The 13,340-nt window shown below is 49.0% G+C and overlaps 1 protein-coding gene across 7 annotated transcripts in view; it reads left to right on the top strand.

Moving 5' to 3' along the window:
* FAM193A (family with sequence similarity 193 member A) overlaps positions 1-13,340 on the top strand; it is a 173,028-nt gene that overhangs the window by 145,385 nt on the left and 14,303 nt on the right. For all 7 annotated transcript variants that reach the window (XM_036853425.1, XM_036853424.1, XM_036853423.1 and 4 more), the window contains 4 exons: positions 498-771; positions 1,374-1,557; positions 2,622-2,852; positions 5,485-6,334. In XM_036853425.1, the coding sequence (XP_036709320.1) occupies positions 498-771; positions 1,374-1,557; positions 2,622-2,852; positions 5,485-6,334 (1,539 nt within the window). The remainder of the gene's footprint in view (positions 1-497; positions 772-1,373; positions 1,558-2,621; positions 2,853-5,484; positions 6,335-13,340) is intronic.

Genomic DNA, 13,340 nt, shown 5'->3' with positions numbered 1-13,340 from the left:
AGCATTGTGGAAGGAAAAAAAGAAAGTTTAAAAGATGCTGGGTTGGAGGAAAAGCCGCAGAGGACTGTGGGAGAGGCCGGAAGTCTGGATGGGGTTGTACGTGAGATGAGAATGTCACCTCGAGGTTAATTGTCTGTAGTTGGCGCTGGTGTCGAGGTTTTACGGCAAAGCGTGCATGTTCTCAGGAGTCTGGGCTGGAATGTTTAGGAGTGAGTGCAGCTTGCTTCCACATGTTAAGCCACCAATAAAGTGTGTGTGTGTGTGTGTGAGAGAGAGAGAGAGAGAGAAAGTAAATATAACAAAATAGTAAATAGTCTTGAATCTAGGTGAAGGGTGTATGGGTATTCTTTGTACTATTCCTTCAAGTTTTTTATAGATTTGAACATTTTCAGACCAAAAGTTGGTTTAAAAAAAAAAAAAAAAGTGTTAACTTAGAGAAGCCTGAACGTCTGCCTGACCTTGGCCACTGGCAGTGACTCTGGCATCTCTGAACGCAGGTGACGTCTTTCACGGCATCAACAAGGAGGACCACAGGCACGGGGTGCCGGCGGCCCCGAGGAACAGCCCCACAGGCCTGGTGCCGCTTCCCGCCCTCCCTCCCGCCGCCCTCTCTCCCGCCTCCGCGCCTCACCTTGCCGGTCTCGCAGCCCCGTCCTTCCCCAAAACGGCCGCCACCTCTCCCGGGTTTGCGGATTCACGCAAGAGCTTCTGTCCTGCTCCCGTGGCCCCCACCACAGACGGCTCCGTCAGCGCGCCTCCCAGCGTCTGCAGGTGAGCCCGGGCCGGCGGGGGAGGCCGGCGCGCTTCAGAATGGGTGCCGTGCGACCTAACCACCTAACCCTGCAGGACCGCCCGAGACACTCCGGCGCCTGGGGCCTCGCAGCTCACCAGCCGGGGACCGGCAGCGGGGAGGGGCGGGCTCCGGTCTCGGCCGGTTCTGCAGAGCCCAGGGCCACTGTGGGTCTGTGTGCAGACCGCCAGCAACGGCAGGGGGGCCCGTGGGTGTTTTGAAATCGCGTTTGTTACACGCTGAGCAAAGAACAATGCAACGGACAGACGCTCGACAGCTTTCTTTAAAAAGTCAGTGTTCGTTACCTTTGAACCTGCCGCCACTCCCCCGCCCTGACATCCCCCAGGATGAAATGGTGGCGGGAGGGACAGTGGAGAGGCCGTGTGTGTGCACCTGAGAAGCCCCTCTGCGTGTGCCCGCCGGCCTGCGCCTGTCCCACCTGCTTGGCCCCTGGGTCGTGCAGGCCCCGCGCCTCGTTGGCGAGGGCAGGCTGGTCGGAAAGAACAGCCTCGGCCACCGCTCGCCGTGCTCGCGCCCCTTGAGGGGCAGGCTGCTTGCTGACGGGCCCTGCGCGGTTTTGCAGCGACCCCGACTGTGAAGGGCATCGCTGCGAGAACGGCGTCTATGACCCGCAGCAGGACGACGGGGACGAGACCGCGGACGAGGACAGCTGCTCCGAGCACAGCTCCAGCACCTCCACCTCCACCAACCAGAAGGAGGGCAAGTACTGTGACTGCTGCTACTGCGAGTTCTTCGGGCACGGCGGGGTAAGCGCCTGGGCCGCTCCCCTGCCGGAGGGCCTCCGGGGGGAGGGGCAGGTGCCCGAGAGCGCACTTAAGTGCGCAACATTAGTGTTTAGCCATGGATGTTTGTAAATTGCGTGCTTAAATTAGAGTTGTAAAATGTGCAAACTCCTTTGCAAGAATAACGTACCAGGTTGAATTCAGGGTATGGTTACACTGTGTGTAAAGCGTTATTTGCGAGCATAATTAAAATCAAGATACGGTCTAAAACAGTGGTTCCACTTCTAGGTTGTAGTTGTCGTAAAGAAACAATGACACGTATTTGCCCAAAGTTAGTTTTGAGTATTTCATCTCTGCATTTTTGCATTTGATTGTGATTTTTAAAACAGTTGATGAGATAGGACCTGCTAACTACCCAGGCGTGGGAATTGTTGAGTCCACACAGTGGACAGCCTGTACAGGCGGATTCCTCTTGCTCGACTGCACAGTACATTGAGACACATCCATACTGTGTGGTGTCCCAGGACAGTCATTTCATCCATACAAGCAAGTGTCAGCCATGGTGTCTGGGGGCGGGTGGTGGGAAGAGCCTGCTGGGAGTTGTTCTTTTTCTGCTTTAGTCCTCTCCGCATTTCCTAAACTCATGCAGGTGTTTTTAGTAGTCAGTGAGAAGTCTTTTCAGCACTGAAAAGGAAACCGGCGAGGGGATGAAAAAATACTATAAACACATCTATTGACGTGAGAAGGTAGTCACACATTACATAAAAAGTAGATCAATTACAGCATGTATAATAGTTTCTTTTTTAGTTTAAAAATAACCATTTGTGTACATAGTTGTACATCCTCTGCCAGATTTTTTTGTGAATAGGTAAAGCTTGAAGGTCAGTGCCAAAATACTACCTTTGAAAGGTAATTGGTGATGAAAGGTTTTTCTTCTTCTCACCATTTGTTTCTTTTATTTAGTTACTTTTCCTGATGAACGTGTGTTACTTGAGCAATAAAAATTTCACTTTTAATGCTATGATCTGAAATTTGGTATATTCAAAATCATTAAAACTTGCGTTTCGTCATGTTTTCGTTTGTCTTAGCCTCCAGCTGCGCCAACAAGTAGAAATTATGCAGAAATGAGGGAAAAGCTTCGTTTACGGCTGACCAAGAGGAAAGAAGAGCAACCTAAGAAAACGGATCAGCTCTCAGAAAGGGAGAGTGTGGTTGACCATCGAAGGGTGGAAGACTTGCTCCAGTTTATAAACAGCTCGGAGACCAAACCCGTGAGCAGCACCCGGGCCGCCAAGCGTGCACGGCATAAGCAGAGAAAGGTAAACAGAAGGTCTGCGCCAGGCGGCCTCCCGGGGGGCCTCTGAGCTCGGGGCTGGGCGACAGGCTCCCAGTGTCGCTTCAAGAGCCCCTGACCGCCCCTGCCAGCCTGAACTGGACGCTGCTTCAAGACCCAGCTTGTATTTTCAGGCCGTGGAGCCCCCTCCTGTGCCAGGGGTTTGTTAATGGCTCTAAAACAGGCCTCCGGTTCTTGCGCTGGCCAGCGTCAGGGCTGCAGCAGCCCCTCCGCCTCTTGTCTGTCGAAGGAACTTCTTCCCCAGGAAAGCAGAGGAAGCAGCCCTGGCTGTCGAGGGCGGGGCGCTGTGGGCTTCTGGAGACTGGGGCTGAAGAAGAAGCGCCTTTGACCCGAGGCTGGTACAGGGCCCCGGGCGGCCCCGCTGACAGAGGAGGATCAGGCGGTACCGCTCCAGGGAGGGCCTGCCCGTGGCAGTGATGTCGAGAGTCAGGCGGCCCCCTCACCGTTAGGGCGGGGGCTGCCACAAAAGCAAGTAGCTGCCGAGACTGGCCAGGCTGGCCCAGTGGTGAGCTGCGGCCGGACCTGAGCGCGGTCTCAACGCGTGAGCGTGACGCGCAGAAGAAATTGTATCCGTTACTTCCTGCGACGTTGAAAGTGATGGGAACGGCATCTCCTCTAGGGTTTCCTCCCCACCGCCAGTTCTTTTGGAGGTTCTTCCCGGTTTCAGCCCCCAGAAGGTGTCAGGCTCCACGAGCCCGCCTCAGCAGGCAGGTGTGGGCTGTGCCCAGAGGGGACTCGTCAGGGCCACAGGGTTCTGACCGTAGGATGCGTTGCTTTGGGAGGGCGTGAGGCCCCTGTGAAGGAGGAGACATGCCCACAATGGACCCAGGGTCAGGCCACTTGTCGTGTGGTGTTGCTTCCACCTTAGTTGCCGTGACTCTTAAGGTAGCTGTGATTGAACTGAGTGGATTCACTGCCGCTGTTGTACCCACCGCCGGTCCCGAGATAGGTCTGGATTGGCCACAGGTCGAATTAGGGGGCTTGGAGGGAACGGCCTGCTTCTGCCCCAGACCTGGTGTGGGGAGAAGGTGTGTTCTCCACCCAGGGGTGTTTCAGCGCCCGGGGTCCCAGGTGGTCCGAGGCCCTGGGGACTCGCCACTGGGCTCCGTCGGAAGCCTTTGGACTGGCTCAGGTGCTTTCAGGGCTGCCCCCACCCGGACTGCTATGCTCTGTCCTTGCAGGCGGCCTGGATCCAGAGCATGCTGCAGGCGCGTCCCAGGCCGTCCCTGGCGCCCGCTCACGCCCCTCGTGCTCTCTGCCGAGCACCTCGTTTGCAGAGGGGCCCACAAAGCTGCCTTGTCTCTGGTTGGCCGGCCGGTTGTTGAAATGAAGGCAGCACACACCGGGGTTGGATTCACTGTAGATTCTGTCCTGTGGCAGGTCGGGCCTGCAGACTGGAGGTCCTGGAGTGCCTGCAGGGGCCACTGCGGGAGACACTGCGGGAGTTTGTCCGTCAGGTGCTGCCTCCAGCAAAGCTTTCCTTTAACAGATGGAGCAAGAATTTAAAATAATCTGTACATGAATTGTCAAGTTACATTTTTTTGAAACCTGTCATTGAATTTTTAACCTAATTTTATGTTTAAGTTATTTAGAAAAACAAGCAAGTTGTCTCTTAAAAATATTGCCTTCTGAAACATCACGAAAAATATTTAAATTCGGAAGGACCTTTACGTTTTCCCACACAAAATGTTTTTTTCAAAGACTCTTACGAGCCTGAGCCTTACTGGAGCCCAGTGGTGGAGGAGCCGTTCTCCTTACTCTTCCTGGGTGTTTGTTTGTTTCCTTTTTTTTAGTATTTATTTATTTATTTGGCTGCCCCAGGTCTTAGTTGCGGCGTGCGGGATTTAGTTCCCTGACTGGGGATCGAACTCCGGCCCCCTGCATTGGGAGCACGGAGTCTTAACCACTGGACCGCCAGGGAAATCCCTCGTTTGTTTTCTAATCGGAAGGAATCTTTTCCATTTATGCTCCTGGAATGTGTGTCACTAAAAAAATACAATCTTCGCTTGAGTTGAAAATTAATTTCCTGCCAGTTGGACAGCAGAAATAACCATTGTCTATTTGCCACATCATGTTGAACATTTTAGGAAGTCATTTGCTCTATCACACTAGTGAAACTATATTGGGAATTTTACCTGCTAGGGTGGGAAAAAGAAATTTCGAGCTTTTCAGTACACATTTTCTTGAACGTTGCTTTGCCCCACGTGAGCTCATCAGCGGCATTCCCCACCTGGAAAGGTTCTGGCGGCACCGGTGCGGCTGTGTAACTGCTGCCTCGTGATCAGTCTCGTTCTTGTCCGGTTTATCCCCCGCCCGCCGCGCACAGACGGGAGAGCCCACGCGGGGCAGGAGCACGGCAGCTGCCCTGACCTTGCCCTCTGTGCCCAGGGCTAGGGCAAAGGCTCTAAGGAATTTTTTGTTGACTACCACCCCCTGCTTTGATGGAGGTGTGTTTTAAGCTTTTGACCTATTACAACCCCTTTCAGGGTTTCTATTCTTATCACACGATTCAGCTTTTATCTCATTTTTGTGTGTGTGTCTTACTTTTTGGAGCACTTACTGTTGTCCTAAGTTGCCTTTTCCTTTCACATCGGCAGCTGGAGGAGAAAGCACGCCTTGAAGCAGAGGCCCGGGCCCGGGAGCACCTGCACCTCCGAGAGGAGGAGCGGCGGCGGGAGGAGGAGGAGGAGGAGCGGCTCAAAGAGGAGCTTCAGCGGCTCCAGGAGCTTCAGAAGCTGAGAGCCGTGAAAAAGAAGAAGAAGGAGAGGCCAAGTAAAGACTGTCCCAAGTTGGACATGCTTGCTAGGAGTTTCCAGGCAGCCACGGAGTCCGCGCCCAACTCTGACAACATCCACAACGGCTCGCTGGAGCCGACCGAAGACCCAGAAACCTCATCTCGCTCCCCCTCCAGACACATGGACCACAGAGAGACGGGGCCGGGGCTGGGGGCCGACGGGGACACCACCGCGCCCGCGGCCGCCAGGGACTCCAAGCTCCTTCTGCCCAAAGGGGTCAACGGGAAGCAGCAGGAGCCGCTGTCCTTCCTCCTGGACATGATGCACCACCACAAAGAGGGAAGCAGCAAACAGAAGCTGAAGCAGACCAGTAAAGCGGGCAGTGAGCCGGCGAGGAAGCCCTTGGAGCCCCCCAGAGCCTCAGAGGCCCAGCCCCGGCCCCGGCCCCAGGCTGAGTCAAAGGCCAGAGTGCTTGACCTCACGCCCCTGGCAGAGCACAGGAGGGAGGAGAGGAAAGTCAACAGCAACAACAACAACAGAAAGCAGCTGAACCACGTCCGGGAGGAGAAGCCGAGCCCGGGCCCCGCGGAGCCCGCCGCGCCCAGCGAGCACCCGCAGGGCAGCAAGCCGGCGCCAGCAGACTCTCCGCAGCCCAAGGGCAAGAGCAAGAAAAGCAAGAAGAAGAAGGGAGACCGAGGCAGCAGTTCAATCGGTAAATGCAGAGCGGACAGGGGCGTGTGTCTGGCTGGGGCATCTCGGGCCGAGGAGGGCGCTGGGTCGGGTGCCTCTCGGGGTCCGTCCCTCACGGAGGTGGATGCTGCCGTCTGTGTCGTGGCTTCGTGCTTTGTGTGGCCTCTTCGCCAACAATGAGGGACACGTAGGCATTGTTGTTATATTTGGTTACCTTGAAGTAATTTTAGACTTCCCCCACGCTGCAGGAAAGAGTACGAAGGATTCCCACATACTCCCGTCCAGCTCAGCATGTCACCACACTTGCTTTGTCCTGTCTCTCCCTCTTGGTTACTTTTCTGAACCAAATGAGAGTGCTTTCAGACATGGTGCCCTTTTACCCTGAAATACTGCTGTGTGTATTTCCTCAAAACAAGAGATTAGATACAGCAAGATACAGATGGGGGGGGGGGCACGATGTAGTTGTTGATTTTAACAACTAAACAAAACAAAATGGATACAGTCGGAAACAAAGGAAGCTGGCTGCATTTCCCAGGAGTCGCCGTGGCTGTACTAAATGTGCCGCACTAGGTCCTCTGGGGGGGAAGAGACCTACCAACCCTCAGGCTAGAGAAAGGAACCCTGAACAGACACTGAGGGCAGGTGTGCCGGCCGGTCTCCCACCACAGTGGGAGCAGGCAATTCTGAAACCACCCATGTGTCCCCCCCAGGGCCGCAAGGAAGGAGACACACTGTGGACCGTGGGGAGGGGGCTGCAGGGAGTGCAGTGTAGTTGTTAAAATCAAGAAATTAACACTGACACAAGACTGTTACCTAGCTGTAGGCTTATTCATGTTTCTCCGTTCATCCCTTTAATGTCCTAGCAAACAAAGTTGTTTTCTCCTGACACAGGATCCAAACCAGGGTCACACGTCATATCTCTTTAATTTCCTTTAATGCGTCAGTTCCTCACTTTCTCACAACCTGACATCTCTAGAGAGTGTGACCCATCCATTTTTTAGAGTAAATGACTATCTAGAGTAATTTCAGTTTGGTGCCGTTTCTTCACAGCCAGGTTCAGATTACGCAGCGTTGGCGGCAGCGCCTTGGGGGTGATGGGTCTGTGTTGGTGGGTGCCCTGCCGTCAGGAGGCACGCTGCCCGGTGGTGGTAACTCTCCTCCTGGGCCGTGGTGCGTGTGGTCGGCCCGTCTCTCCTCTGCCAGGCTGACACCTGACCTGTGCTCACCCGGAGTGTCTCATGGGGAGACGAGTCCCTTATGCCGTATCAGACATTCGTCCACTACTTTTAGCATCGGTCGACGACAGTTACTGCCCAGGGGGATTATTACTGAGCTGTTTGCCTACATCATGCTGACTTTTCTGATGTTATTCCTTCTCCATTTCTTACTCAGCGTTCTACAGGAGGAGCTCTCCTTCCCCGTGTATTTTTTCATTTACTTCATTACTTATGTAAGGGCGGGTTCGTGGATTCTTTCTTTACACTCTAGGTTACAGTCCTTTACTAACACTGTTCATTTCGATGCCCCCAGATTCAGTCGGTGGGAGCCCCCTCCGCGTGGCCCCTGCGCCCCGTTGTGCTTTGAGCACTTCTGTGCACAGTTAGATGTCCCGGCTCTGAGACCCAGACCTGGGTGCTGCTGGTGTGTGGTTGACAGGGCCTAGGAGGGGGAGCGTGTGTGTGTACGCGGGCACGTGTGCGCTCCTCGTGCCCCCCCCCCCCAACATCTGTGTCTTTCGGTATCTAATCTCTGCAGTAAGAACCACCCGTTCACCCTGACAACTGCAGTCCGGCTCCGGTGCCACTGCGCTCCCTGCAGCCCCCTCCCCGCGGTCCACAGTGTGTCTCCTTCCTTGCGGTCCTTGGGGGGCACACGGGGTGGTTTCAGAATTGCCTGCTCCCACCGCGGAGGGAGACCGACCGGCGCACCTGCCCTTGGTGTCTGTTCTGGGTTCCTTTCTGTAGCCTGAGGGTTGGTAGGTCTCTTCCCCCCAGAGGACCTAGTGCGGCACATTTAGTACAGCCACGGGGACTCCGAGGAAATGCAGCCGGCTTCCTTTGTTTCTGATTGTATCTATTTTGTTTTGTTTCCCCTCCTTAATCCTGATTTCTTTCTCCCTATCCCATTCCTGCTTAGTTTCTTATTTGCTTTTCTGTTTTTTACACAAAAGGTTGGCATGTTAGAGATGCCTTTCCCCGTGGCTTTTTCCCCACATCCTGTATTCCGAAGGCCCTCCATGTGCGTCCGCAGCTCTTCCTTGTGGTTTCAGGTGCTGAGTGGGCTCCGCTGGACACTGCCCCGCTCTCGGGGTTTGTAATGACACACAGCGGGGCGGAGCGCAGGTGCTCTGCGTCGGTGTTTCTGCGGGAGTGCTGGGTCAGAGGTCAGTGCAGACAGGGCTTGTTGATGTGGCCTGGTCCTCTGAACCCTGCATTGCACTCCCACCCCTTCGAGCCCCTGTTTGGCCACAGCCTCACCAAGAGAGTGTGTTGTCAGGCTTTGTAACTTGAGCCCATCTGTTAGGCGCACTTATTCCTGTAGTTTTCATATGCATTTTTCTCTAATTACAGTGAGGTCATATTTTTAAGGGCTGTTTCTATATTTCTTTTGTGAATTTTCTATTCATATCTTTTTCTCATTTTTAATTGGGTTTTTGGTCTTTTCCTTCCATTTTTTAAGAGTTCTTTATGAATTGGGGATATTAGCCTTTTAACTGCATTGCATGCTACAGATATTCCCCCAGCTTGTTGCCTTTGACTATGTTTACAATGCTTTTTAGCCGTGCACAAGTTTTCTTTTTTACTTTACATAGTCAGTTCATTGATTTTTTTATTGCCTCTGGATTTTAAATAATTGTTAGATATAATTGTTTGTACTAACACGAAGGTTAAGGAGGAATGTGCCCAACTTTTTTTCTAGTATTAGCGTGGTTTCACTTTTTTCACTTAGCTCCCTGATACATTTATTTGGAGTTTATTCTTTTGTATCGTGTGATGCATGAATCCAGCTTTATCTTTTACAAATAGTTAACCGGTTGTCTCAACACCAGTTATTAAAAAGCTCATCTTGCCCCAGTGACTCAGGATGCTACCGTGTGCTACACCGTGTGTCCTCAGGTCTGTTCTGGAATTTCTCTTCCTTTCCTCTGTGTTCATTCACACGCCATTATTGCATTGAGTTAGCTACTTTAGAGGTTCTGTACATTTTAATGACTTACAGGGCTCTTCTCTCCTCATAGCCTTTTTCAGTGTTTTCCTGGCTATTCTTTCATGTTTGTATTCCCATAAGAACTTTGATATAAGTGTGCCTAGCTCCCTTAAAAAAAAAAAAAAAAAAACCTTGTTGGTATCTTTATTGGTATTGCATTAAATTTATAAGATAATTTAGTGAGAATTGGTGTCTGTGATGTTGTTCGTCCTTCCCAAGAACAAGGGGAGTTTTTCCATTTGTTCAAGTCTACTTTATGTCTTTTAGGAATGTTTTAAATTTTCTCTAATAGGTTTTTCACATTTCTTATTGAGCTTATTCCTAAGTATTTATCTCCTTGCTTTTAATTTTAACGGTGGTGTTTTCTACAATCATACCTTCTAACTCTGTCCGTCTGGTGCAGTAGCCAGTCACATGTCACCCCTGAGCACCGAACGGTGGAAGGTGCAAATTGAGGGGGTTGTGAATGTAAAAACATAACCAGATTTTGAAAACCTAGTATGAAAAAAAAAGGAATGTAAAATAACTCAGTATATTTTTTGGGGGGGGGGGGGGCGCTGCACTGAGTCTTCATTGCTGCGTGGGCTTTCTCTAGTTCAGGCGAGCGGGGGCTACTCTTCATTGCGGTGCGCGGACTTCTCATTGCGGTGGCTTCTCTTGTTGCGGAGCACGGGCTCTAGGCATGCGGGCTTCAATAGTTACAGCGCACAGGCTCAGTAATTGTGGCACACAGGCTTAGTTGCTCCATGGCATGTGGGATCTTCCTGGACCAGGGATCAAACCCGAGTCCCCTGCATTGGATTCCTTTCTTTTTTTTTTTTTTTAATATCTTTATTGGAGTATAATCACTTTACAATGCTGTGTTAGTTTCTGCTGTACAACAAAGTGAATCAGCTATACGTATCCATATATCCCCTCCCTCTTGAGCCACCCTCCCTATCCCACCCCTCTAGGTCATCACCAAGCATCAAGCTGATCTCCCTGTGCTATGCAGCAGCTTCCCACTAGCTGTTTTACATTTGTAGTGTATATATGTCAGTGCTACTCTCTCACTTCATCCCAGCTTCCCCCCGCCCCACCGTGTCCTCAAGTCCATTCTCTAGGTCTGCGTCTTTATTGTTGCCCTGCCCCCTAGGTTCATCAGTACCGTTTTATTTAGATTCCATATATGTGCGTTAGCATACGGTATTTGTTTTTCTCTTTCTGACTTACTTCACTCTGTATGACAGACTCTAGATCCATCTACCTCATTACAAATAATTCAGTTTCGTTCCTTTTTATGGCTAATATTCCATTGTATATGTGTGCCACATCTTCTTTATCCATTCATCTGTCAGTGGACATTTAGGTTGCTTCCGTGTCCTGGTTATTGTAAATAGTGCTGCAATGAACATTGTGGTACATGTGTCTTTTTGAATTATGGTTTTCTCTGGATATATGCCCAGTAGTGGGACTGGACTGCTGGGTTGTATGGTAGTTCTATTTTTAGTTTTTTTAAGGCACCTCCATACTGTTCTCCATAGTGGCTGCATCAATTTACATTCCCACCAACAGTGCAAGAGGGTTCCCTTTTCTCCACACCCTCTCCAGCATTTACTGTTTGTAGATTTTCTGATGATGGCCATTCTGACCGGTGTGAGTTGGTACCTCATTGTGGTTTTGATGTGCATTTCTCTAATGATTAGTGACGTTGACCATCTCTTCATGTGTTTGTTGGCCATCTGTATGTCTACTTTGGAGAAATGTCTGTTTAGGTCTTCTGTGGCAGGTAGATTCTTAACCATTGCGCCACCAAGGAAGTCCCAGTATAATTTTTTACATTGATTACATATTGAAATGATAATCTTTTGGACATATTTAATTAAATAAAGTATATATTACTAAAATTAATTTCACTTGTTTCTTTTTAATTTTTTCAATGTGGCTACTACAAAATCTTAAATTATGTATGTGGCTCATGTTGTATTTCTATTGAATAGTGCTCCTCTAACTGGTCATTTGTGTATATAACAGCTATTGCTTTCTGTATGTTAACTTTATATCTCCTACCTTAGCAGATTATTTCATTGTTTGAGTCTTATTGTTGATTCTCTGGGGTTTTCCAGGTACTCTATTATCTATCTGCAGATAGAGAAAGCTTTACTTCTCCTTTTCCAATTCTTATGCTTCTTGTTTTCTCTTGTTTAATTGCATCATTCTTGAACTTAATGGAAACGTCTGGTGTTTCTACATTAAGATTCTGGCTTTAGGGTAAGGTTTATGTATTTTATCATGTGAAGAAAATATCCAACAATTCCTATTTTTTTTTAATTTATTTATTTATTTATTTATTTATGGCTGTGTTGGGTCTTCGTTTCTGTGCCAGGGCTTTCTCTAGTTGTGGCAAGCGGGGGCCACTCTTCATCGCGGTGCGCGGGCCTCTCACCATCGCGGCCTCTCTTGTTGCGGAGCACAGGCTCCAGACGCCCAGGCTCAGTAATTGTGGCTCACGGGCCCAGCTGTTCTGCGGCATGTGGCATCCTCCCAGACCAGGGCCCGAACCCGTGTCCCCTGCATTGGCAGGCAGACTCTCAACCACTGGCGCCACCAGGGGAGCCCAATTCCTATTTTTCTTGAGTACTTTATCAGGAATGAGTGTTGAATTTTGTCAGAGGTGTTCTAGTATCTACGGAGATTAAACATAATTTTTCTTCTTAGACCTGTTATACTTCATAAAGAATTAGGAAGCTTTTTTTGTTTGTTTTTCATTTTCAGTATTCTAGAGCAATTCGCCTTCCATTGGGACTATTTAGGCTTTAATGATTTGATAGGAATCTTTCTGTGCAGCCCCCGGGCCCGGTGCTTTTTTGTGGGGTAGTTTCCTGATGGTATTCTCTCTGTCCTCTATGGTAATTGGTCTATTTAAGTATTTCTTTCTTCACTGAGGTTAATTTTGCTAAACTGTATTTCCGTAGTAAATTATCTTTTCAGCCAGTTTTCCAGCTTATTTACATAGATGTCTGCAAAGTACATACTTTTTAAAAAATTTCTTTCAGTGGTTATTTTCCTCTTGTCATTTCTTATTTTGTATGTTTGTGCTTTCTTTCTCCCTATTCTATTTGACTCAGTTAGTTAAAGTTAATAGTTTATCTATATAATATTTTCAAAAGCCAGGCTCTTGATTTATCAATTAGGTATACTGTTGTTTTTTTCTCTGCCTCATAAATTTCTACTTTTATCTTTTTTTCCTGTGCTTCCTTTTGTTTTATTTCATTGTTCTTTCTAACTTTTTGATTTGGGAATTGAGTTCATTTCTTTTCATTCCTTCATTTTTACTGATCACAGTATTTAGCGCCTTGAATTTTCTCTGATCATTCCTTTAAGTATATCCCACAGTGTATGATAATGTTTCCGTTTGGTTTCTTCTTTAGAAATTCAGTAATTTCCATGTGGTTTTCTTTTCCCCTTTCACCCAATAGTTTAATAGCTGGCTTTTAGGTTTCCAGGTGGGAGAGCCTTGTTTATGTTAATAATTTCTAGGTTTTGTACACCGTGATCCAAGAGTATTGTTTGTAATATTTCTGCCTCATGAAACTTACTGGTATTTTCTTTGTGACTAGTTTTTGTGACTGCTCTGTGTTCACTTGAGATTCAAGTGTATTTTCTCTGTTATCATGGTATTAAACTAAATATATATTTATATCCATGATATATCTTTGAGTTAGGTTAGGTTTAGGTCTTCTGTATCCTTACTTGTTTTTGTCCTCCTTACATATATTCTGTTATTTATTATTGAGTTTCTGTGTTTTCTTGCATTTCCTGTAGTTTTGCTTTATAAAGGT

Source organism: Balaenoptera musculus, chromosome 5 (assembly GCF_009873245.2).
Source record: "Balaenoptera musculus isolate JJ_BM4_2016_0621 chromosome 5, mBalMus1.pri.v3, whole genome shotgun sequence".
In the NCBI taxonomy this organism is placed as follows: Eukaryota; Metazoa; Chordata; class Mammalia; order Artiodactyla; family Balaenopteridae; genus Balaenoptera; species Balaenoptera musculus.
The sequence above is the reverse complement of the archived record's forward strand: the minus strand, read 5'-3'. Positions and strand labels throughout refer to the sequence as shown.